This window comes from Phocoena sinus, chromosome 7 (genome assembly GCF_008692025.1).
Source record: "Phocoena sinus isolate mPhoSin1 chromosome 7, mPhoSin1.pri, whole genome shotgun sequence".
NCBI classification, from domain to species: Eukaryota; Metazoa; Chordata; class Mammalia; order Artiodactyla; family Phocoenidae; genus Phocoena; species Phocoena sinus.
Window position 1 is genome coordinate 9,422,359 of NC_045769.1, and position 26,815 is coordinate 9,449,173.

The window sequence follows — 26,815 nt, forward strand, 5'->3', positions numbered from 1 at the left end:
ACCACATCTTCTTAATCTAGTCATTTATTGCCAGGCACTTGGGTTGCTTCCATGTCTTGGATATTGTGAATAGTCCTGCCCTGAATATTGTTTTTAATTATAGATGCATATTCCCCCCCCTCCCCATTAAGAGCGAGTTTTCTTTTCTTGCAGAGTCCTCTTACGTAATTTTTTTTGGGGGGGGGTGTTTACTCTGGTTTTGGCTTTCATACTAGGAACTTTCCTCAAATTAAGGTAATTCCTGGGTGTCTCCTCATACTCAAGAGTAGGGGAACCAAAAATCTAACTTGCAAGCTCTGAGCACATGGATGAGACTTGACTGAGATTCACTATCTAATGAACTAATTGGGCTATGATCATTTTCAGATCTTTCTTCTTTGGCTGGTAAAATTCCACAGGGAAGATTCTTTCAGACTCCTGCCTGGAGGTGAAAGCCTAACTGCCAGAGTTCTGGGGACTAAATGGGAGGAGAGGCCTAGGAAAGAGGCCATATGTCATCCAGTTTGTCTGTATATATTTGATCCTCCCCCCTCTCATTTTTGGTATGATGCACCTATTTGCAACTGTGTACTTTAATGGAGGATTTCTTTATTTTGTACTTTCTAAGGAATAAAGGTTTTATGTTTACCTGCCTCAGGAGAGGGACATTTACCCAGCTGTACAAGTTGGGGAGGGAATCTGGGGATCTGACTGCTTCATAAATAGCCTATGGAGGCAATCCTCAGTTTAAACTCTGAGGTCGTCCCAGAAGTACCTGGTGTCATCAATTCTTAAGCCTTTGTGGGATTCTGATTGTCAATCTAATTGGTAATTTATCTCAGTTTTCTACCTTCAGTCTTCTGGTCTTCCCAGTGTATTTAGCACTGGAATTACTGCTTTTTCATCTTCTAAAATTGTGTCGTGTTGTGATGGTTGTCTCTTCCATTCTTCCCATCCTTGTGAATTTATGCCTCAGATTCTTTTAATGCTATTTTAGTGGAGTTTCACTAGAGGACAGAGTGAATGCATGTGGGTCATTCTTTTGTCTTTACCCAGAGGCAGACACTTTTCTATGTATATGCACATATTTTTTTCAAAAGTAGGAGCTCACTCTGCATGACAGTAGGCGTTGCTTTTTGAGTGCCTATTATAAGCCAGGCTCCATACTAGACAGTTGACATACATTAAATTTCATTATGATCACAGAAATTAAATTTCATTATGATCTAGTATCCATGTTTTAGGTATGAAGAAACCAAAGTGCTTTATCTGCCTAAATGATTTTAACTGACATTTTTCCTTTCAAAAAATAAGCTATAAATCATGTCATTTTTTCTTTTATGGCTGTGTTGGGGTCTTCACTGCTGTGCGTGGGCTTTCTCTAGTTGCAGGGAGCAGGGGCTACTCTTCGTTGCGGTGCGCGGGCCTCTCATTGCAGTGGCTTCTCATGTTGTGGAGCACGGGCTCCAGGCGCACGGGCTTCAGTAGTTGTGGCATGCGGGCTCAGTAGTTGTGGCTCACGGGCTCTAGAGTGCAGGCTCAGTAGTTCTGGCGCACGGGCTTAGTTGCTCTGCGGCATGTGGAATCTTCCCGGACCAGGGATCAAACTCGTGTCCCCTGCATTTGCAGGCAGGTTCTTAACCACTGCGCCACCAGGGAAGTCCAATCATGTCTTTTTAATAACTGTATATGGATGTACCTCTTAGCCCATTGCCAACTAAGAGGCATTTACATTGTTCTTCTAAATTTTTTAATTGACTATAGCTTTGTAATTCATTATTTTCTTGTAGGATATAAGATAAGAAACTTAACATTGGTTATGTTTCTTTTAAATATTGATGTATATTTTAAATTCCCCCTAGAAATATATGAATTTATATTCTCACTAGTAGTGTAAACATGCCAATTTGGGGACTTCCCTGGTGGCACAGTGGTTAAGAATCCACCTGCCAATGCAGGGGACATGGGTTTGAGCCCTGGTCCCGGAAGATCCCACATGGCACGGAGCAGCTAAGCCCGTGCGCCACAACTACTGAGCCTGTGCTCTAGAGCCCGCGAGCCACGACTACTGAAGCCTGCACGCCTAAAGCCCGTGCACAGGAATGAAGAGTAGCCCCTGCTCACGGCAGGTAGAGAAAGCCCGTGCGCAGCAACAAAGACCCAATGCAGCCATAAATAAATAAATAAATAAAAATTTTAAAAATGCCCATTTGTTCACATCCTCATTAACTAACACTGTGTTCCTGCAGTTTTTATTACCATACTGATGTTTATTTAACCATTCCTTATTATTGGACATTTAGTTCTTTTCCAGTTTCTCATTATTATAGTGGTTAGATGAATATATTTGCACGTTTCTAAGTTTTTAATTCATATTGCCAAATCAATGAACGAAATTGCTGTGCATTTACTAGGAAATAAAAATTTGGCTTAGGAAATTCCATTTGGATTTTAGCTCACTGTCATCTGCACAACTTTTATTGTTACTGATTTTAAAGTAAACATCTATGATCCCTTTTATATGATAGGTTACTTTTCATTTTGTGAATTTATTTTAGAAAAGCAGCCTTTGATAGAGATGCATGTACTTGAACATAGATGCACAACAATATCAAGATACACCAGGTTCTCATGGTTCTTCAGGGGCTGGAGGAATTGAGTTAGCCACTGAAAATACACCCATCATTAATTAATTCTCTTTATGGGGCCCAGTTTTTCCTGTAGCAAAGCAATCCAGTTACATGATTCTAAATTGAACTCCTCATGTGTGGTAATAGTCCTGTTATTTGGTGCTTTTTTTTCTTTTATGAAGGAAAAAGGAGTGGTTCTGAAAACCCATTGAAACAGATTTTATATGTAAATGGATCTTTAAAGTAGTTACTTGAAGGCTCTTTTTACTTTTTATTTTTAACATTTTTTAAAAAATTAATTAATTTACTTTTTGGCTGCATTAGGTCTTCGTTGCGGTGCGCGGGCTTCTCATTGCGGTGGCTTCTCTTATTGCAGATCATGGGCTCTAGGCATGCGGGCTTCAGTTGTTGTGGCCCGCGGGCTCAGTAGTTGCGGCCCTCGAGCTTTAGAGCACAGGGTCAGTAGTTGTGGTGCATGGGCTTAGTTGCTCCGCAGCATGTGGGATCTTCCTGGACCAGGGCTCGAACCCATGTCCCCTTCATTGACAGGCGGATTGTTAACCACTGTGCCGCCAGGGAAGTCTGCTCTTTTTAATATTAAACAAATAGGGGATTTGTGTTTAAAAGATCAGTCTAGTCATCTTTTGATATCTATAAATGTAAATGAATTGTAGTGATTTTTCTAGATATCTACCCTTGTTTAAGGTATTAGCTTGTGTTCCTTATTCATAACAGTTTGTCTACTCCATTTTAAAATGGAATGTATTTACTCTCTATAGGAATATGCCAAAAACTGTAAGTAAAAAAAAAAAAAAAAAATCAAGATACGTAATATTGTAGAAAAATTAGTACTGAAACTTTTTTTTTTAAATGTCGGTTCATTGGTTTGTTTATTTATTTATTTTTGGCTGTGTTGGTCCCCGTTTCTGTGCGAGGGCTTTCTCCAGTTGTGGCAAGCGGGGGCTACTCTTCATCGCGGTGTGCAGGCCTCTCACTATCGTGGCCTCTCTTGTTGCAGAGCGCAGGCCCAGTAGTTGTGGCTCACGGGCCTAGTTGCTCCGCGGCATGTGGGATCTTCCCAGACCAGGGCTCGAATCCGTGTCCCCTGCATCGGCAGGCAGATTCTCAACCACCGCGCCACCAGGGAAGCCCTGAAACTTTTTTTATTACTAAAATATTGTTTAGCTTAGATCTTGTTTGGTTTTTGGTTTTTCTTTTTCCAAACAAAGAGATTTTGTTTTGGAGAGGTTTTTGGGGGGCGGGGAGGGGTTGGTGAGGGACTGTTTTTTTCCCCTAAACTTCAGGCAAGTCCTTATACTTTTCTTCCTATTTCTCCTGAAAGTCCAGGTCAATAAACGTTTTCTGTAAAGACCCATATAGTAAATATTTTAGGGTCTACTGACCACATACAGCCTTTGTCACATATTCTTATTTTATTACAACTCTCTAAAAATATAAAAAGCATTCTTAGCTAGTGAGCTGTACAGAAACAGGCTACCAGCAGGATTTGGTCCATACCTACTCTAGACTACAAATTATAATACAGTAATGACTTATAATCAGAAGATTTGGGGTTATATGTGATGCATATTCAATTAAAATTAAATGGAAGTCAACTCACATGACTGGTAAAGCCAAGAGATTGTCTAGCTTCAGGCTTGGCTGGATCCAGGAGCTCAAATGAAGATGGTCCTGTCAGTCCCAAGTCTGTGACTTATGACACCCTCATTCCCCCTCTTTCCCCAAAACACTGTCCAATCATTTATATTTCTATACGAAAGTCTCTTATATCCTCGGGTCATATGCCTGTCCTTAAATGATTTAGTATGGTGAGGGGGAGGGGATAGTGGTGGAGGAGTTGTAATTGTAGATGATGAAAATACAACAGTTTGAGTCTCACTCATATAGTGGGAGTGTATTGTGGATGACAGTTCCATCAGTACCACATGGAGAAGGGTTAGGAGATAGCTCTGCAAAGAATTTTTAAAAGAAAAAGGCAGGTGCTCAGAAAAAGGGCTGCTAGATAATATACAGTAGATGTCTGTTTGATCATCTTTTACTGTCACTTTAAAATGATTATATAAGTTGCAGAATAAAAGTGTTCATTTATTTGAATGGAGTCATTATTCACTGAATAAAGATGTTAGGTCAGTCTCCCGCTCCTCCTCTGCTTGATTTTCAAACAACCTTATGAAATACATTGACATTCATGTTTACTCTTGTACAGCAGAAGGAATCTTTCAGGAAATTGGGAAGTTTAATTATTGCATTGCTAGAATATTTTATTATTGAGAGGAGTGCTGTATTTTCATTATAGAACTGTGTAGTAGGTTCGATTATATGTGTATATCATGTCAAAGATTAGCATACCTGTAACAGATCATGTGAGAATTAAAAATAGAATGAAAGCTGATAGTGAATGTGTATTGCCCAGTTGTCTATTGCTACTTTTAAAGTAATTTGACACAGTTAAGAGTGAAAACCGTACCTTTTCCAAGAGAAATACTTTTGTACTGAGATGTTAATGTAATGAGAAATAGTTTTAATATTTCAAGTCGAAAAGAAAAATCAGTCATAAGTAGAAGGCACCCACGAACATCTTAACTATTTTTACATTAGTAAGGGTCCAGAAAGTAAAATGTCCAAGGCCCTTAATTTGTTGATTCTTTTAAAATGTTGTTATATTTTTAAAAATCCAAGCTTACAGTTGGATATATAAGAGGTTTAATTATTTCACATTTCAAATGTCACACTTTAAAAATGTCACACTTTAAAAAAAGGACTTTTTTTTTTTTTTAAGGCTGAAGCCCTGGACTTTGTGTAAATCAGTTTTGCTTAGGAATACTTTTTCAAAAAAAAAAAAAAGAAAAAGAGTAAGACATACCTATATTGTAGAAGACAAATCAATTAGGAATTTTAAGAGAATACTAACTGCTAGTTTCACCTTTATCCAAAGGAATAAAGATTATAGGAATATATTTGTAGGTACAAGTGCACATATTCTTATACCGGTAATACAGTTGATCCTTGAACAATGAGGGGTTAGTCTGCATGTAACTAATAGCTGCCTGTCCTTATCCATGGTTCCTCCACATCCTTGGATTCAACCAGCCACAGACCGTGTAGTACTGTAGTATTTACGGTTTACTGAAAAATACCTGAGTATAAGTGGACCCTGCATTGTTCAAGGGTCAACTGTAATAAGAGCTTTGATACAAGATTTATACCTAACTTTATTACATAAAGGCTTTGTGGATAAGAATATATTAATTTGATCAGTGATATTCTGGTTGCTTCTCAAAGTGGCATCATAAAAATAAAAGATAATGCAGTTTTGCTGCATTACAGAGCCTGGGACAGGGAGATGTGTTTGTGGTATGTGTGTTCCCATGCACAGGTGTTTTAATCGGTTTTCAGTAGGTTGTAGGTTTACACTTTTCCATGTTCCCACCATTTATTAAAATACTCCATATTTGACCAGTAGAATGATAGGAAACATTTCAGTTCTACAAAAATACTCTATTTTTATGCAGAGAGTTTAAAGTTTTCTAAACGAACCAGTAGAGCAAAATTTTAACACCTTGCCAAGTATATTGAAGATGTAGTACTCTCTGTTCTGCTTTAAAATAAGCTTAGAATTGTGTAGTTGTTTGGGTTATGTACTTGTAAGCAAGTCAGTTAATATTTTTGTGTCTGAAAAATGAGAATTATTACAACTTTATATCTGAAAGTGCTTTTGAAAATCTCCATAACCGATCTAAAATTGTGAAATAGGGACTTCCCTGGTGGTCCAGTGGTTAAGACTCCGTGCTGTCCATGCAGGGGGCCTGGGTTCAATCCCTGGTCAGGGAACTAGATCCCACATGCCACAGCTAAGACCCAGAGCAGCCAAATAAATAAATATTAAAGAATAAATAAATAAAATTGTGAAGATAGTATGTGCTAGCATTGTCAGTTTGCCGAATGGCCAAAAGAAGGTTAAGCTGTCCTGGTTTTCTAGGAAATGCTTTATCTACCAAGCTGAAGTTTGTGCTTCAGCTTTCCTTTGTCCCAGAATTTATGACCTTTCTATCTTCTAAACATGTTTTAGACTTTTGGAAGAATTTATGTAGTTCTCCTCTAAGGAAGTTTAGAGAACAAAATGTTGGGGGTTCTCTTACTTTATCAGGCTGGATGGAGTTAATGTCAATTAGCCTGAGAGTCGTTTTACATTATGATTTTGTGATATCAGTTATAAATAGCTTTCTGTTCACTCTTGTTTTGGTTTTTCTCTGCCCTACTTCTCTGTAACTTAGTACAGTTCTTTTAAAGTCTAACACCAAGAATGGATAGAGAGATTGTGGCACATCCACACAAAGGAATACCACTTTGCAATCAAAAGGAATGGACCAATACGTGCAACACCATGAGTTCATCCCCACGACACTGTGATTCCATTTATATGAAACTCCAAAGTAGACAATAGCAGCAGAAAAGAAGACCAGTGATTGCCAGGGACTTGAAGTGTGAGGGGGGGATTAATTGCAAGGACCATAAAGGAACTTTTTAAAGTGATGGAAACGTTCTATGTCTTGATTGTGGTGTTGGTTATATGCGTGAATAAGTTTGTCAAACTCATTGAACCCCGTGCACTTAAAATGAGTACATTTTATCATACGGAAATTACATTTGAATGAAGTTGTTTAAGAGAGAGTTAAACACCAAAGTCTAAAATAGGACATGAGTAGTGAAAGTGTCAAAAAGTATACTGTCACCACAGATTAGCAATAAAGCAGTAGCCCACAATACATTGTTGAATATTATTTTGAATGTCACTAAATAGATGTAAAAATTTGTATTAGTGTCTCTATTACTGTATCATGGTATTTATAGATACTTTAGTATTACATGAACTAAGTAATATTAGTGACAATAATACAAAGGTTTTTAAGGTGCCTAATAAGTGAAAGTACCTTATGTTTTTTTGCAGTTTTAATATAATGTGCACTGATGGCTTTTTCCCTCTAAATTGTACATTTTTTAGTCCAACTTAGTCACATAATTCAGATAGATAAGTGTAATTTAATATTTTCTGAAATATTATAAAATTTCTAAATTTTTTAAATATTAAAAAATAGTGACATTATTAGCTGAATATATTAAGCTAGCTCCATAATCCGTCTACATGCCATGTCCATCTTTCAGGTGTCTGGGGTGTGTATCCAGCTAGGCAAAGATAAAATAGTATATAGGATGTCAGATACAGCTTTGTGATCACATCAAATAATTCTGGTGACAGCTATATAGAAAATCAACCTTAAAATAAAACTGAAATTTAAGAAACGCTTAGGCCAGTCTTCTTTTGTCACTTTAAGTTTCACTCTTTGATCCTTTTATGCTGGTTTGAAGAGTCTAGATAATCTTTCACAGAAGTTCTTTGGGGTGGGAGGTAGAGGGAGAAGGGCCCAAAAGGTCTGGTTTAGATTTCTAAATGGTAATGCCTGTCTGAACATAGATTTTTGTCCTTATACTTTCTGCTTTGTGTTTAAAGAGTTTTTAATGGCTTGCTTTTCACCTAGCAACTTTCATCATGTATAGTTTAAGTGCAAATTGGATGAACTGAAGTTTTTAAATGAAGAGTCTAAAAGGTCAAGAAGATGTCTAGAATCCTTTTTGCCCCCTCTTTCCCAGAACCTTTAGTGGTGTTTTTAACAAAATCAAGAGTAAGGAATTTCTTATCTTTACACTTTTTAAAGCAGTAAAGTGGAAAAAAATTAAAATTGGAGAAGAAACAAATGATCTGGAGAACTGTTATTGTACAGTTGGCCTCTGAGAAAGTTACCATCTATTTAAGATGATGCCAGAAGTTCCAGTGGAAGTATGCTCTGTTGACTTTGGAGACCTCTCACTGCTGGGGGTTTGTGTTTAGATAGAGCTCACCACCCAGTGTGTTGTCATGTCATGTATGGTGTAGAGTAACAGTGTTGTTTGGGGGCCGGGGGGCAGTAGACGATGCTCTGATGGCTTCCCCATTGTTCATGAACTAGCAATAAACTTTTCTCAGTTGCTGTAACTTTTCAGAATCCGTTATCCCTATAAAGGTATTTAGTTAGATTCCAGAATAACATGTAAAGTGTGCTTGATTGACTTTCTCCCCCTAATTATACAGTATTCTGTAAATTGGACATTCGAATAACCTTCGGTTCAAATGTATATTTCTTGCCATTGAGTTGGTGAAAGGAAACATTTTGTTCTCTCGTGGCCTTATTGATGAGCCTCATATAAACTAGGTGAAATGGGACAGTGCAAAGAGAATGCAGTAAAGTGCTGAATGAAATACAGTAAAGTCCTGAAATACATAGTATATACAAAAAAAAATCTCTTGGCTTTAGTTAGTGGAGAAGAGTAGTGGAAGAGTAGAGTTGTGATAGGAACTTTTCAAGAGGATGGTTTGAGAGGAGAGGGACTTTCATTCATGGTGTTGGTTAGCTTGCGTCAGGGTTAGGCCAGAGTGAGAAGATTTCTCCTGAACAGGAATGCCAAGCACCACATGAACTTCCCCAGTATGAGCAGGTGCAGTAAAATCAAACTATGGAAGTAAACCTGGAGACTGCTAGAGAGGCCGTGGAAGAGACCATGGATTTTTGACCGGATGATGACCTGAAGAATTATTGTCATTTTTAATTTAAGGTAACTGCTCTTTTAAAATGTTTACTTTTGCATTTCACATGTATAGGTTTAAGAAAATCTACCAAGAAGCGCAGCGAATCCCCACCTGCTGAGCTCCCCAGTTTGAGGCGGAGCACACGCCAAAAGACCACGGGCTCCTGTGCTAGTGCCAGGTAATAGTCTGGGCTTTGCCAGTTTATGATTAGCTCGTTATCTGTGTTCAGCTTTCAGCAAAATCCTTAATTTTGTAAGTTTTTAAAAATTATTAAAATTTTCTCTTGAATGTTGAGCAAAGAAATTTATTTTAATATAGCTAGTATTGCTGTATATTTTCGTGAATTCTTCCCCAATATTTATTTACCTTTTTTTTTGCTAAGTTCTAATCATGCCTTTTATGGGCAACACCTTTGTCTTCTACCTTTTCCTCTGCTGTTACATTATTTGCACAGAGTTATTGCCAATAGTTGAAAGTCTGGTTGCTTTCAGAGTTCTAGTCTGCCAAAGAAATCTCTAATGAGCATCTTTATGCAGATTTGGGTTATTTTTAAAGGTAGCTAAATTTCCCAGTAGTGTGATGAATGGATCAGAAGGGATGCCTGTAATATTGTAATGGCTGTAATATTGCCTAATTAGTTTCTAAAAGTGTTGGCACAAGTTATTGAGTTTAATGGGTGAGGGGGAGAGATGTACTTAATTTTCATTTTGTGTTCCAGTACCTCTCCTCACAGAAGAATGTAGGTTTGGTTTGTGTTCTCTCACATCTCCAGTTCCCATTCCTCCTGGTTGCTATTTTGGAGCCCCTTTTCAGAAAATGATCTACCTTTCACATATGATACAGTGTATTATTTCATGTACATTATTAACTGATTCAGAACCTTAGGATAAAGTTAAAAATCTTTTTGTTGGAATTTCGTCTCAGATTTTCAGGCTTGGTCAGTTTTGGTCTTGTGCTGGTAATCACAGCTGTATGGGACTTCTCCATCCTTTATATGTAGTTTGCTCTTATATGTACTTCGTTCTCTCTACTAAATGTGCCAGAAACCAGTGATGCAGGTGACTGATTTTAGTTTACCTTTTCCCTAGTCTAACTTAGGTCAGTAGAAAGGCTTTAAGCACTTCTTTTTGTTCTTCTCTGAGGTAATCGACTTTATACTCTTGGCCGTGGGTACAGTAGTAACACAAGGAAACAGTATGACTTGTTACCTAATAAGTCATAAGAAATGGACTCTTGCCACTTTAATCTCTACTCTTCCACTTATTTCCTAGTTCTGTCAGGATTGTCTGAAATATCTGGAGTTAGTACACCTGTTTGCCTTTGAAGTTTTTTGGCAGTACTTTTATGAGGACCTCTGAGAAAATTTCTTAGTTCTTTAGGGCTTTTGTCCTGTTTTGGGCCAAACTTTGAATCCAGTTTACCCAAGGTTTATAATCTTAGATATAAACCAAATTCACTGTAGTTGAAAATTAATTTTAAGCTGTATGTGGCGTCAGGTAATCTAGCGTCCTATCTTTCTCTGCAGCATTCTCTCCTTCTCCTCGGGCCCACTGTCTTGATGAACGAGAAGTTACTTACGTGCTACACACAAGCTGTCTAGCCACCTGCCTGCAGTGCTCTTCATCTCAAACTTTTCTGAATTAGTTGAGATTCCTCTTAAATTTAGTGCTTTCGTAGTCGATCACAGCTGCGGCTTGGTCTCTTTAGACTAACACACCTTGAAGGCAGCAACCAAATGTTCAGCACAGAGTGTGTCACATGGTTGATACAAATTAAATGTTAAATAAATGACTTAATTTGAATCCCACTAATTTATAGCTTGGTAATTGGGGTTTGGAGTGAGCTTTTTTCCCCTGTGAATGAAAGGTTGGCAAAGTAAATCCCTGCTTAGGGAGGAGTTTTAATAATTGAGAGAATAAACTCTTCAAGAACTCATTGGTGATTCAGAGCTTTCATTTACATGTCACTTATGCCTGGTTCCTTCTTGTTCTTTACTGGGCAACATCTAATTTCACTGTAGTTTACTTTAGTCTAAAACATTTCTTTAGTAGTAGATTTTTGCACTTTCTGAGGTTATTTGGGGAGCTGCCTTTAAACAAAATTAAGTTGTTGTAATTTTGGAAGTCTTCTTTCTCTACCTGATTTGCTTACTGATTTCGCTATTAAAATAGAAAGAAAGTCATCAATAAAATATAATCTGCTTCATGATAAATGACTGATGATTCCTTTTTCCATATCTTACACTATGCCTCAGTCAGAACAAGTGTCTTCCCAGATGTCATCTGTATTTATTTATAAATATTAAATACTCATTTCTTTTATTTTAAAGGCTAGAGCTATTGTCCATTATTAGGATAGTAATTTTTTGATGATTTAAGTAATCCGGGACTTAAGTGATGGGAATTTTTCCCATCTTCTTCTCTCCCCCTGTCCTGCCCCCATTTTCAAGTATCAGTCTGAAAGTCCATATAGTGGTCCACTATTTACCCAGGAATTAGGGATCTATTTTAAATGAATTGAATTGTCTCTGCAGAAGGAATCACTTTTCCATGTAGTTGAAGTGTTTAAAAATCACTTCTGTTTGTAAGGATGACAACAGCTCATAGCAACACAAAAGCTTGTATTGTCAATGTGATATAGCTTGGATGAGTTTTAAATATACAAAGTCTTGGTTGTTACCCATAGTGATTTTCTACAACAATTTTTATGTAAAAAGAAGAAACTAGCTCTGTGTTCCATGCATTGGAGCTTTGTGCTGTGTGGGCATTGCTCCTGGTCACTGGGAGTGCTGCCTATGATGGTATTTTTCTGTTGTAGTCGGCGAGGCTCTGGCCTGGGCAAAAGAGGAGCAGCTGAAGCTCGTCGACAGGAGAAGATGGCAGACCCTGAAGGCAACCAGGAGACAGTGAATTCTTCAGCTGCACGGACGGACGAAACTCCCCAAGGAGCGGCAGGTAGATTGGCACTTCTTAAGCCTAAAAAGCATTTATGTATCTTCCAGATTTATTTGGAGATAGCTTACTTTTTAGGTACACCAAATATAATGGAAGAGAGGAGACAGATACATCTTAAGATGTTAGCCATCACACTTGTTCGCTTTTGTTCCGCTTTATAGATTTGGTGTTTTGATTAGTTGTATTCATTTGTTGTTGTTGCTGTTTAATCTTTTTCCAAATCCAAATTTGTACTAATTACATTCAGAGGCCTTTTAAGAAGCAGTAAGTCCCTTTCTGTTTAAGCTTCTTAAATATTGATCAGTACATATAATAGTTGCCTACTGATTGACTGTAAAACTTTAAATTCATAGTAAAAACGTAAGGATGTGGCTTAAATTGCTTCATACAAGTCTAAATTTTAATTTAGAACGTTGTAGTCCCTAAAAAATAACAAGTATTCAGTTTGAATCTAAGCAGCTTTAAGACTAGTATTCCTGTTCTGGGTTTCTTATTTTTATTCTCCTAGATGTCTTAGCCCAGCAAAAATTAGGCCCCCCGCCCCACCCCAAGTATGTACCCATTTCCAGTGCCAGAAGGCAGCTGACACTCCACGGCTTGATTGTTGCTAACGGGTTTAAACAGTAGCTTGTTATAAGCATTTCTCACTAACACTAAGAACAGATACAAAAATATTATAAGCATCATTATGAACATATGGGTCTGAGTTGAGGCCCTTAAATCTGGATGATATGTGTAGCTTTAGGCGTAGGCATGTTCTTACTTTTGAACAGAGTTCTTTCATGTATTACTGTTAGTATCAGAATAGGTGCCAGTTTTCTTTAATGCCTATGGTTGGTATATCCTCATTTACCAGGAAGGTTCTGGTTTGCCCACTGCTGTCCATGTTCTGTGCCTTCTGTCTCAGCTTTCTGTCCAGCTTAACATCTTTACCAACTTGTCTTTCCTGGTTTTGTATGATAGATTACATGGCGAACTTACGGCATCTCTTCTGGTGGTGCCTTTTTCCCAGAATAGTTTTTCTGAAGGGTTAAATGGTAGATTTTTGGAAACATACACGGCATTGCACATGCAACTCACTGCAGCTCTGTAGGACACACAGCCTATGCTTCCCAGTGTTTTAATGTTTATTCCAAGTCTGAATATGGAAGTGGAGCAATTCCCATATGGATGACACTTTGAGAGCCAGCTGCTGAGTGTGTTGTTCAAGTGGACTCATTACGGTAATTACAATAGCTAACATTTACAGAGCGTACACTCCATTGCAGACACACTATTGAGCACTTTACATATATTCTCATTTAATATTCAGAACAACCTGCTGAGCTGTGAGGTGCTGTTATCCTCATTTTATAAATGAGAACAACTGAGATGCATAATGGTTAAGCTTGCCAGGGTTACAAACTAGGATGTGTGACTCTCAAATCCAGGTCTTAGAGAAGAGAAGTGCACAGTTATAACAGCTGTGGTGTTCTGCTTCCCTGTGGTTACTCGAGTTTGTTTAATTCATAGGGGTGTAATTGGAGGCCAGAATGAGGGGGTGGTGTGTAAAATTTTGTTCCCTGGTATATTTGCCAAAGAGGATAAAAGCTTCAAGGGATTAGGTTCACGCGATTGCCCTCCGAAAGGCTCGCCCGTGTTTCATTGTCATCCATATTTGAAATCCCATTGTGATCTAGGTGCTTTCTGAGTTTATGTAAAAGATACATGTGCATGTTCACTGGTGTTAGAGCAGCACTAACTTTATTACCTTTTGGAGGCTGGATCCCTTGTACGTACTACAGGGGTTCCTCTGCCAGCCCACTAAAGTGCTTCTGGGGAAGGAGGCAGATTACTTATTACTAGCTTTATATTAAGTCCTTCAGTGTAATGTGCTTTCGTTTCTCAGTATGTAAAACTGGAATTTAAAGAAAAATTAAACCCTCTAAGTTCGTGTAGAGTACAAACTGATGGTGGTAACTTAGAGCGTCTTATGGCAAGTGTCCATTCTCAGACAGTTCTTGTACAGTTGGTATAAGACTCACTTCATCTGAAACATTTATTTTGAAATAATGTTTTTACTAATTTAAAAAGATTAATCTCTTCAGTCTTATGTATGTATTCATTTTTCAGTGTTTCTTTATTTTTAGAGATCATTTCTTCCTGACTTATTTCAGTGGCCTCGTTGATATAAGTGTATTTCTTTTTTCACATGTAGATATTAAAGCATTGCTCCATCTTTGGAATACTTGCTTCTATCACCCTGACTTTGCCAGTGTTGTTGACATTTAGGAAAGTTTGTTGATAATGGTGTCCCTTTGGGTCACTCTGAAGTTTACTGTGATGTGGAGTGCAACCCCTCTAGCTCTTTATAGAAGAAATGTCAGCTCTTGAAGTTGAAAGTTAAGTGTTCCCCACATTGTCCCAAGAGCTGAAGGGTTTAGTTTTAGACTTCATTAGAACTGAGCATCCCTTTATAGTGCTGATAAAGTCTTGCAAATCTTAGTAATACTAAGGTGGGGAATCAAGCAGTCTTCTTCATACCCAGAAATCAATCAAAGTAAGGAAAAATGTTCTGACACCTGCATTTGGCACTGGGAATCTTAATTTCACAAGAAATGAACAGGGTCAGATTGTAAAAAGAAAGCAACTCAGTTTTGTAAATTTTTCTCTCCCTCATTATTTTTGGTTAGTACCACTAAAAATTAGATTGCTACCATATCACCAGATGCCAAGGCCCATGTAAGGTGTAATTATATTCCAAACAACCATTCTTCTGGCCTAGCTCAAAAGTTTTCGTGACACTAAAAATGTCTTCCCGTTGCCTCCTATACTTAGGTATTTGGTAAACCCTTAGCAGTTCCTGTCAAGTAAAAGTGAATTCTATCAGCTTTAACTGTGTGTTGGAAACTGCCTTACATGGTGCTGTGAAGATATGCTGAGACTAGATGGGAGAGATACCAGTTTAAACAAAAAAAAAAGATTGACACCTCTTAAAATCTGGCATTGGATTTTCTCTGTTTGATAGCCTTGCTTTTATATTTGTGTTGGGATGGATTTTGTGTGTGTTGCCCAAGGTTTGATGCCTTGATTGAAGCAACTTTCTCGCTGACTGCTATTAATGGGTTACATTTCCTTACCTGCATGACTTTACAAACAGCCGCTCACAGTAAGCTAGTTTGGTTGATCTAATTTTGTAAAACTTAGAAAAAAGGGAGCTATGGTAAGCAAACGCCTATTAATACTTGCCATCAAAGGGATGGCAGCTGGAAAGGATCTTTTTCCTTGGGTCCAGTAACTGATTTGTGTCAAAATAGGTCCTCGACTTGATTAAAAACCAGAATATCCCTGCTCCTCCTTGTAGTGGGTCTGTGGCTCCCTTAAGGTTGGGACCCTCCCTATAATACTCTTAACAGCTCTTTTAATTCTGTGCTTTTACAAGTTTTACGTCTTGGTTAATGTCTTTGTGTCAGGGCAATTTGAGGTATTTATTATTCATTATGTCAGTTCTTAGAATAATATATTTAAGAAGTCACTTAAGGTTAAACCTTTAAAATTGTAAGTTGTAGATTTGTAGGCTGGTTTAAAGTCAAACTAGTAGAACCTCTGATACGCTTTAAAAAAAAACCAGCATTACCTTAAGTGAACTTGTGATTTTTTTTTTCTTAAAAAATGTGTGGTTCCAGAGTGTGCCTTTGTGGGGGTGGGGAGCAGGAAAGAAAGAAAAACCAACAATTTTGTTTGCCAAAACTTAGTATTTGCTTTCCACATTTTGTAAAAGTTTCAAAGTAAGTTTAAGAGCCACTTGACTAAGTTCAGTCACAATTGGGACCTGATAGCAGGGCTGGTTGGCGTGGTTTCTGTATAGCGCGAAGAAGCAGCGGCACTGAAATCAGGAACGAGTGCTGGAGGGTAAGTGCGAGGCGCTGGTAGGTGCAGCTTGTACGAGTGCGGCCTGCGAAGTCAGACTGCCTGGGCTCACGTCTCACGCCCGTGGTCAGTTGTCCGACCTTGGGCAAGCACTCAAAGACACAAAGCCTTGGTTTCCCCATGTGCGTGGTAGAGCTTGTAATACTTCTCTGTATGGTTGAGAGCAAACACATGGACACGTTCTCCATACAGTCCACATTTAATGAGTGCTACCTACAAGTAGCCTTATATATATATATATATATAAGTACAGTTGTTATTTCCTTTTTTTCCATGAGAAGTGTGGATTTTGCTAAACTCCATTACTCCTTAATATTAGCATTTCTACTTAGCCTGTTACTCTAAACCACGGGGTTGCCAGCGTTTTCTGTGAAGGGCCAGATAATTGATGTTTTAGGCTTTATGCAGGCTCTGTTGGAACAACTCTGTGGTTGTAGCACAAAAGCAGCCACAGGTATGTAAGTGAATGAGTTTGCGTATGTTTTAACAAAATTTTATTTGCAAAGTGGTGTGCTGGACTGGATTTGGCCCGTGGGCCACAGTTTGCTGATTCCTGTTCTAAACCATACATTTTTCTACAAGTTTTTTAAAAATCCCGGTGAAATGTTAGAATACTTAAATGAGGGGTGAAGAAAAGTACTAAGAAAACAGAGTTGGTGGCTGGTGTATTTACATCTCTTTCTTCAGAAAAACTCTTTACATTCACATACGTGATCCATGTGCCTCTTTTAATAATGACAAAAATATTCTTCCTGCCTTGCATTCTGTCACCATCTGTCAAGTGGACAGGACTTAAGGTATTGTGGATGATGTGGTCATACACAGCTGAGAATCGTCTATGTACAAAAAATGCTTTAGGACTCAACAGACACTGAGAGGAGGGGACAGTAAAACTGCTAGGTTTATAGGAATATATTTTCATCTCCTGGTCAGATTTATAATATTGTAGAATCAGCCACTATTTACTTAGACGAATTATCGATCAGGTTAGCATTTTGGGTAGTAGAATCCTTCTGAATCTGAACTCTTCATTCTGCATTTGTTGTGACGTGTTAGTTGCCCTGTCTTTTGTACTTCAGTGTTTTGCAGTCTTCTGTCAGTTGTAATGTGTTTCTTCAATGTTTTGTCCTGGAAATAAGAGAGCGTAATCTTTGCACAGTCTTGAAATGAAAGAAAACACGGCAAACGATCGTATCCAGACTATAGTCCAGGAATAAAGCAGACTGAAGAAGGCACACATCTACATGGAACATTTTCCCCAAATGTCAGTTTTGCTTTTCTGTTTGTGACTAATTGCCCATCTATTAAATATCACAATGGTTTTTTAGCAGTGTTACGTTTATGGACTTTTGGTAGAGGAGTTCAGGATAAGACTCAATTCAGGAACAGTTTCAAAGACAGGAGGGAACTATGAAAACCATGTACGAGTGAAATGCAAAGCTTATATATTATGCTTGTTTCTAATGTAGTTGAGCCATCTTTTTTCCATAAAACCTACATGATGAAGTCTAGAATAACAGCTGGTGTGCAGTGGGCAGACACGTTTGCCTTTATTCATTGTTGTCTGTAAAACTCTGCTTTTTCTTTTTTAAGATAAACCAGACATAATGAATTTAAATGTTCCTCTCCTAACCCTCACCTTTCCCCCCCCCCCCCCTCGAAGCCTCTAGTTCTGTTGCAGGGGCTGTGGGCATGACCACTTCTGGGGAGAGTGAATCGGATGATTCCGAGATGGGACGATTGCAAGGTAAAGAGAGTTACTGAGCTTACAAGAAACTCGTCATGGGCTGCCTGTTACTACCATTCTTTGTTGAAGTTAATTCGGATAAGCTCTTAAAAGTATAATGTAGCAGTGCCCATACCTCCAAAAAAAGCTTTCTACGTAGTGGTGATTTGATGATTTGGAATTGGAAGATGATCCGTTTGGCTCTTCATCTTTACTGTTTAACTAGATAAAAATCTTATATAGTATATTTATTTTTTATGTTTAAAAATTTTTTTTCATTATGGTTGCATGTATAGCTAGTAATACATTAAGGGAGATATTGAACAAGGGGTAGCTTAATATGTTGTGCTCTGGTACCTAATGACATATTGCATCTAGTAGGATGCTTGATCAACTGTTTGAAAATGAATGTAGATTGTATACATAAACTCAAGGTATTATAATGTTGTAAGTGCTTTTAAAAAGCAGCTTTATATTATGTATACATTATTTACAAGTACATGGATATGTATTTTTATTATCTTCAGACAGCTGATTTATAGAATAGATCCCCAGTGTGAGGCTTACAAGAAACATTAATGAATCAGTTTCAGATTGCTTTTAAGTTCCTGGAGGAACTTATAGCAATCACTTTTTGACTAGAACTCTTATGAACAGTTTTTCTCACTTTTGGGAACTGAGAAAAATGATTTTTTTTCTATGTTTTTAGAGGATCTCATGATCAGTATCTGACTGGGAAATAATAGAGTGAAATAGCTAAGGTGCTTAACATAACTTCTTCAAAATAAATGTTTACTCTGGGTTTCTCTTGGACCATTTACATAGTCCCTGCTGGCACGGATATTTAATATCTCCATAAAACCTTAAGATGCCCTGGAGTAGACACATGGGTGTTGTAACTTATATTAATTATATTAATACATACAAGTGGTCTTGAAAAGTTTAATGTAACTTAAAGTTCAAAATGGAAAGTAATTGTTTAAGTCAATTATGTGATGAATCAGTTGTTCGAAACTTCTAGATAAGATCAGTTGTATTAACACTTCGACTACTCCTCCTGCCCTTCTTTTTTCCTTAGCTCTCTTAGAGGCCAGGGGTCTTCCTCCTCACCTGTTTGGTCCTCTTGGTCCTCGGATGTCACAACTTTTCCATAGAACAATTGGAAGCGGAGCTAGTAAGTGAATACTTTTAAATTTGTCCTCCCCTCAGAACTCTTAGTAATTAGTTGAGTGCTGTTTCTACTGTTTACCTATTCATGTAAGAGAGTTTTCACATAAGGAAGCTTTCATGAACGTTAACCTGTTTTAAAAAACAGAGTTTCTTCACATTCTTGACTTAAATAATAGCAACTCTTCAAGATTTTCTCCTTTTATTTTTGATTACTGAACTGGAACCATTAGAAAACCCTCCAACGTTTACAACAAGATTGACCCTTCATTTTGTTTGTTTTTGAACTATAGAAGAGTGTAGGATCTCAGGTGATTACATTATTATAGCATCTGATTGCATGCTTTGCACAGATTTGTGTCTTGAGATTTTTATGGTATAATAAAATTTAACCCATTAGGCAGTTGATTATAAAATGAGCCTGAGAGGAAAGATTTCTCAGCAGAATTACCAGTAACTAGACTCATTTAATCAAATTAATATAACCCAGAGATCTTATCATATATGCTGGATATAAGAGTGATTGTTTAAGTCTCAGTTTGTAACTAAGAATATGATTTTGCATAATCACAAGTTCAGTTAAATTCTGTCTGGTATAGAATATTACCTTTAGCTTCCTTAAGCAATAAAATTTACATTTAAGCATTTTTAAAAATTGAAGTATAGTTGATTTACAATGTTGTGTTAATTTCTGCTGTGCAGCAAAGTGACTCAGTTTTATATATATATACACACACACACACACATTCTTTTTTACTTCATCAATAATATTTCCATAGAATCAGTAGGCTATTTGCAGACTTCAGTCTTGATTAATTTCAAAATTTCTGAAGTGTTACCGAAGGTTGTTAACTCTGACCTTACAAATAAATTTGTACTTGTATAATTTTCCATTAAATATTCTAAGTTAAAAAAAAAATAATGCAATGTGTGTACATGTGCTCATATTATGTGTACTTGTACTTGAGGATTTTAAGAAGCAGCGGGTATTTTATTTTTAATTTTTGAATTTTATTTTATTTTTTTATACAGCAGGTTCTTATTAGTTATCCATTCCATACATATTAGTATATACACGTCAATCCCAATCTCCCAATCCATCCCACCCCCACCCCCCGCCACTTCCCCCGCTTGGTGTCCATACGTTTGTTCTCTACATCTGTATCTCTATTTCTGCCCTGCAAACCAGTTCATCTGTACCTGTACCATTTTTCTAGGTTCCACATATATGCGTTAATACACGATATTTGTTTTTCTCCTTCTGATTGACTTCACTCTGTATGACAGTCTCTAGATCCATTCACGTCTCTACAAATGACCCCAATTTCGTTCCTTTTTATGGCTGAGTAATATTCCATTGTATATATCTACCACATCTTCTTTATCCATTCGTCTGTCAATGGGCATTTAGGTTGCTTCCATGACCTGGCTATTGTAAATAGTGCTGCAATGAACATTGGGGTGCATGTGTTTCTTTGAATTATGGTTTTCTCTGGGTATATGCCCAGTAGTGGGATCGCTGGGTCATACGGTAATTCTATTTTTTGGTTTTTTTTTTTTTTGTTTTTATTTGCGGTACGTGGGCCTCTCACTGTTGCGGCCTCTCCAGTTGCGGAGCACAGGCTCCAGACGCGCAGGCTCAGCGGCCGTGGCTCACAGGCCCAGCCGCTCTGTGGCATGTGGGATCTTCCCGGACCGGGGCACGAACGCGTGTCCCCTGCATCGGCAGGTGGACTCTCAACCATTGCGCCACCAGGGAAGCCCTATTTTTCATTTTTTAAGGAACCTCCATACTGTTCTCCATAGCGACTGTATCAATTTACATTCCCACCAACAGTGAAAGAGGGTTCCCTTTTCTCCACACCCTCTCCAGCATTTGTTGTTCGTAGATTTTCTGATGATGCCCATTCTGACTGGTGTGAGGTGATACCTCATTGTAGTTTTGATTTGCATTTCTCTAATAACTAGTGATGTTGAGCACCTTTTCATGTGCTTCTTGGCCATTTGTATGTCTTCTTTGGAGAAATGTCTATTTAGGTCTTCTGCCCATTTTTGGATTGGGTTGTTTGTTTTTTTAATATTGAGCTTCATGAGCTGTTTATATTTTTGGAGATGAATCCTTTGTCCGTTGATTCGTTTGCAAATATTTTCTCCCATTCTGAGGCAGCTGGTATTTTTGTTTTTGTTTTGTTTTGCTTTGCTTTTGCTGCCCTGATACTCATCTCTCAAATAACATAGCCTCCTGCAAAGTTCTCGAGAACCCTTGAGTATGCATTTTTATTCAGTGTTGTTTATTAGGCACTGGGATATACAGAGTCATGGATAGGATAATAAGCAGAGTTGTTTCCCACGTGGAAGCTTCCCTGTTAGAGAGTGACCCTGGCAATAAACAATTACTATGTAGTAAAATTTCAGGTCGTGTCAATGCAGTGAAGGAAAACAAAGCAGAGTTAGGAAGGCGTTTGTTGGTGTGATGATAGGCTGGTTAAAGAAACCTTTTCTGAGGTGATTTTGTGGAGAACAAAATGGAGTGAGAAAACCAGCTCTGCAGGGATCTGAGGGAAAAAGGAAGTGCAAGGCCGCGGGTGGAAATGAGTTTGGCATGCTCATGAGACAGCAGGAGGTGCCTATGGAAAGTGAAAGGAGAGTGGTAGAAGATGAAATCTGAGAGGTGTAGGTGCTTGCCAGGTCATGTTGGACCTTTGCAGCAGGCCAGCAGCAAGTGTGGGATTTAAACTAAGGGTAATCAGGATTTATCTGTATTATGAAAAAGATCAAGCATACACAAAAGTTGAGAGTATTATTAGTAGTATAATAACATCCATGAACCCATCAACAATTATCGATCCACATGACCTGACCATTGTTTCATTTATATCCTCGGTTCTCCTCACTCCCAAGTTTATTTTTTTAACTTTTGCCATTTGCATATATTTGAATTTATATCTGTAAAAATAAGGACATAACCACAGTACTGTCTAAAAAAGTTTATATTAAGAAAATCCTTAGTAAGTATCTAGAATTCAAATGTTCCAGTCCTCACATAAATATTTTAAAAACTTTTAATTTAACTGATGGCAAAGTATAGATCATATTTTTAATGTGTGTACTTTTTTATTTTTTAAGAGAAATTTGATTTCATTTATTTTTCCACTTCATTTATTTTGGGGGAGAAGGCTGGGAAGAAAAATTGTTTCAGAGCTACCCAAGAATATTAGCATTAAACATCGGAAATCCATATTAAGGCTTGACTATTGCACATGAAATGAGTATAAACGATAGACTAGAACCAGAGTAGAAAACAGTGACACACCCCCATGCCCATGACCCAGCTTCAGCAGTGCCTGCTTCATGGCCAGTCTGTCTTTACACCCACCAACATCCCTCCTCTTGTATTAATTTGAAATGAATCCCAGACATTATATAATTTTATCTATAAACATTTCATCATGTAGCTCAAGATAATGTCCCTTAAAACACACATACACATGCATGCGTACATCCACATTACTATTATTATATCTGAAGAAGAAGCCAGTAATTCCTTATTGATAGATACCCATTCAGTCAGATTTCCATTGCTCAAATGGAAAAGTTAAAAAAAAAAAAAAGTAAACTTCTTGTTAAACAGGTAGTTGGATCTAGAGGCTTTTTCACGTTCAAGTTTGGTTCTTTATTTTCTTCCTCTGGTGAGGAAAGACTATGCAAAAGTGGTAGTGATTTCTAGTATTAGGAAGCCCACAAAGTCTAGACAACAGGGATTAAAAAGGAAAGCATTTCATATCTAATGATCAGTCTTCATTTATTCGAAGTAAAAGAAGTAATTTAGTTGAAATATATAAAGAATATCTCTCCCTTCTATTTGGTTACCCAGGAGAATAGTTGGTACAGGAAAAACATTTCCTACCCTTTATTTACCAGTTTTGCATCCTTCAAAGTGCTGTTGTTTTTGTTTTAAGTATCATTGTCAATTGGGTTGAGATGTGTTTTAGCCATTTCATTGATTTTCACTGATGATGAAATTGTCTAGTCATCATCTGATCTTTCTGATGTGATCTCAGTAGTTTTTGATGCCCTCTTTGCTTTCTGATGAGCCAAGTTGAACACCCCCTACCCCACCAACCTGAAATCAGGCATTGCCTCAGAGAGCCCTGGTTTTCTTTATAGGAAATGATATTTAGATTCCACAGTCTGGGCTGTTGGCGTATTTGCTACTGGGTTGATAATTGTTGTTAGAAACTTTTAATGGACAAAAGTAGGAAATAATTGTATTTAATCTTTTAAGATTAAAAATCATGAGTTCATACTGATACTGCCAATTCACATTCAGGGCTGCAGGGGTTTTATTTATCTTGTATCTTTCCCTCGTGCCAAAAGTTTCAGTTCCCAGTGATACTTATTTGCTTTATCCTACAGTACAAAATTCCAACCTAACACCAAAAATAGTATTATTGAGAAAATTTTAATTTTGTAATAGTTCTTTTTTTGTTCTTGGGATATATCTCACTTTGTGGTCATTTTTTTGTGTTTTAGAGTCACTTGAAATAATTCTTTACATTCATGCCACCAGGCTGGTTTAGCACATTTGCTTTATTTTGCTTTTAATTTTTAGGGATTGACTTTAAAATGTAGTCTTGCTTTTATAATTTGTTATATTTACATGGTTCCTGAAGTCAAATCTACAAATTTTTAAAAGTCTTATCTTTTGCTATCCCTTTAGCCTGTTTTCCTCCTCCCACACAAATAACCTTTGTAAGTTTGTGGCCTGTCCTTTTGTTATTTATTTAAGAAAACAAAAACAAATCCGTATTATCTACTTCACACACACTGACTTTCTTAGATAAGAGTAGTAAATTTTACATACTTTGCCTTGCTTTTAACAGTATGTTTTGGTGTTCACTTATCATGGCTGCTGTGCGCGGTCACGCACATGCTCAGAGAGAGAGAGAGAAAGAGAGATTCCCCATTCCTTTTGTAAAGCTGCCACAGTGCTGCAGTGTGTGAATGTACAGTTTATTTTGCCAGTCTCCTGTTAGACATTTGGGTTATTTCCAGTCTTGGTTGTGTTGCAGTGAAATACAGCTTTCCTGTTTTTACCTGTGTTATCTTCAGGATAGATTTCTAGAAAGGAGATTGCTGTGTAAAGGGTAAATGTGTACAACATTTTGGCAGATGTTGTAAATCAGCCTCTTTTGGAGATTATAATGCGTATCCTTGGCTTATCATATATAGCCTACCATATCGTAATACGTTATCATATCCCAAACAGTGCAACCACCTTACGGCAATTTAACTCTTTTTCTCCTGCCATCCTTTATGCTGTTATTTAGTTTTACTTACACATGTGCTATAAACACAATAAGACAATTGTTGTTTTAGAACATCCATATTCTTTTATTTTTGCCCACATATATACCATTTCCAGTGTTCTTAATTCTTTCCTGAAGTCCCTTTCTTCTATCAGGATTGTTTCCCTTCAGCCTAAAGAACTTTTTTTATACAGTGAGTGACTGCTAGTAATGATTTCTCTCTGCTTTTGTTGGAGAAATCCTTGATTTGCCTTAATTTTTTTTTTAACATCTTTATTGGAGTGTAATTGCTTTACAGTGTTGCGTTAGTTTCTGCTGTATAACAGAGTGAATCAGCTATACGTATACATATATCCCCATATCCCCTCCCTCCTGCGTCTCCCTCCCACCCTCCCTATCCCACCCCTCTAGGTGGTCACAAAGCACCGAGCTGTTGTCCCTGTCAGCTTATGTCCCTGTGCTATGCGGCTGCTTCCCACTAGCTAGCTATTTTACATTTGGTAGTGTGTATATGTCAATGCCACTCTCACTTCCTCCCAAGTCCATTCTCTATGTCTGCGTCTTTGTTCCTGTTCTGCCCCTAGGTTCTTCAGAACCATTTCTTTTTTTTTTTTTTTTTTTTTTTTTTGTTTTTTTGTGTGTGTGGTACGCGGGCCTTTCACCGCTGTGGCCTCTCCCATTGCAGAGCACAGGCTCCGGATGCGCAGGCTCAGCGGCCATGGCTCACGGGCCCAGCCGCTCCGCGGCATGTGGGATCTTCCCGGACCGGGGCACGAACCCGTGTCCCCTGCATCGGCAGGCGGACTCTCAACCACTGCGCCACCAGGGAAGCCCCCATTTCTTTTTTAAAGATTCCATATATATGTGTTATGCCTTAATTTTTAAAAGGTAATTTCCCCAGGTATAAAATCTCATATTAGTACTTTGTAGTGCTCTTCTGGTTTCCATAGTTTCTGTTTAAAAGTCTTACTGTTACCCTTCCAAGGCAGTTCTTTTCTCCCAGCTTCTTTTAAGATTTGCTTTTTCAAACCATTATTAATTTTTAATAATTTGACTATATTAAGCCTGTGTGACATTTTCTTTCATTTTTAATTTGCTCAGGTTCCACCGAGCCTTTGAATCTCTGAGTTGATAACTTTCATCAGCTTTGGAAGATTGTTGGCCGTTATGTCTTCATATGTTGTTTCACTTATCATCTCTTCAGATATTCTCCTTCCTTTTCTTCTGGGAGTATCAAGATTGTACATGTTCAGACTTTGGACTTGATCTACCATGTCTCTCTAGCTCTGTTTTTGTTTTTGTTTTTTCCAGGTTTTTCTTTTCCCCCCAGTTTGAAAACTTTCTGTTGACCGTATTTCAAATTCACTAATTCTTTTTTCTGCTGTCTTCTTCAGTATTTGGTTAAACTCATCAATGAATTTTAAATTTCAGATACTCTGTTTTCCAGTTCTAGACAGTTCTTTGATTTTTAAAAATAGATTCCAATTCTCTGTTGAAATTCTTTTTTTTCCTTTAAATTTATTTTTTATTTATTTATTTATTTATTTATTTGTTTATGGCTGCATTGGGTCTTCGTTGCTGCGCGAGGGCTTTCTCTAGTTGCCGTGAGCAGGGGCTACTCCTTGTTGCGGTGCACGGGCTTCTCATTGAGGTGGTTTCTCTTGTTGCAGAGCACGGACTCTAGGTGTGCGGGCTCAGTAGTTGTGGCACGTGGGCTTGCGTGCCACGCAAGTTGCAGCTTGCGTTCTCTAGAACACAGGCTCAGCAGTTGTGGCGCACAGGCCTAGTTGCTCTGCGGCATGTGGGATCTTCCTGGACCAGGGATTGAACCTGTGTCCCCTGCATTGGTAGGTAGATTCTTAACCACTGCACCGCCAGGGAAGTCCCACTGTTGAAATTCTTTACATTCTTACCCATTTTGTCCATCCACGCTTATATTTTCAATTTATTAATCATAGTTATAGAATACTTACTTTATAATTTCTAGGGGTGTTAGTCTGCTTCTATTGTCTTTTTTCCTCTTTTGATTGTTAGTCACATATTCCTCTGCCTCTTCATATGTCTGATCATTGATTATGTGAATGGAAGAGACCCCAAGTGATGTTTTCTACCAGTTAGTGTTTTCTCTTTTTCTGTGTTAAAGGGTCAGAAGCTGATCCCTTTGCTCTAGTCAGGGCTTTAGCTTGTTTTGACCAAGTTATTTTTTTATGACTCATTTCACCTCTAGCTCATCCGTGTTTCTCTGTTGTGACCCTACCAGGGTTTTTTTGTGTGTTTGTTTTTGTTTGTTTTGAATTTGGCTTCAGTGTGCGGCTTGTGGGATCTTAGTTCCCCAACCAGGGATTGAACCCAGGCCCTCGGCAGAGGAAGCTCATAGTCCTAACCACTGGACCACCAGGGAACCGTTTCCCAGGGTTTTTTTTGACTGAGAACCTTGCAAGTCTGTCTGCTTAAACTTTCTATTCTTCATGCAGTTTCACAGTGTAGCAGATGTCTGA

General features: G+C 37.9%; 1 protein-coding gene across 31 annotated transcripts in view; it reads left to right on the forward strand.

Moving 5' to 3' along the window:
• The window catches only part of TRIP12 (thyroid hormone receptor interactor 12), a 151,993-nt gene that overhangs the window by 68,119 nt on the left and 57,059 nt on the right, over nt 1–26,815 (forward strand). For 28 of the 31 annotated variants that reach the window (XR_004350763.1, XM_032637846.1, XM_032637848.1 and 25 more), the window contains 4 exons: nt 9,325–9,430; nt 12,070–12,206; nt 17,779–17,862; nt 18,920–19,015. Coding sequence is in view for 30 of the 31 variants with exons in the window: in XM_032637846.1 (XP_032493737.1) it covers nt 9,325–9,430; nt 12,070–12,206; nt 17,779–17,862; nt 18,920–19,015 (423 nt within the window). In the remaining variant the exon portion in view is untranslated. The remainder of the gene's footprint in view (nt 1–9,324; nt 9,431–12,069; nt 12,207–17,778; nt 17,863–18,919; nt 19,016–26,815) is intronic. The other 3 variants (XM_032637852.1, XM_032637853.1, XM_032637854.1) reach the window with 2 other exon arrangements.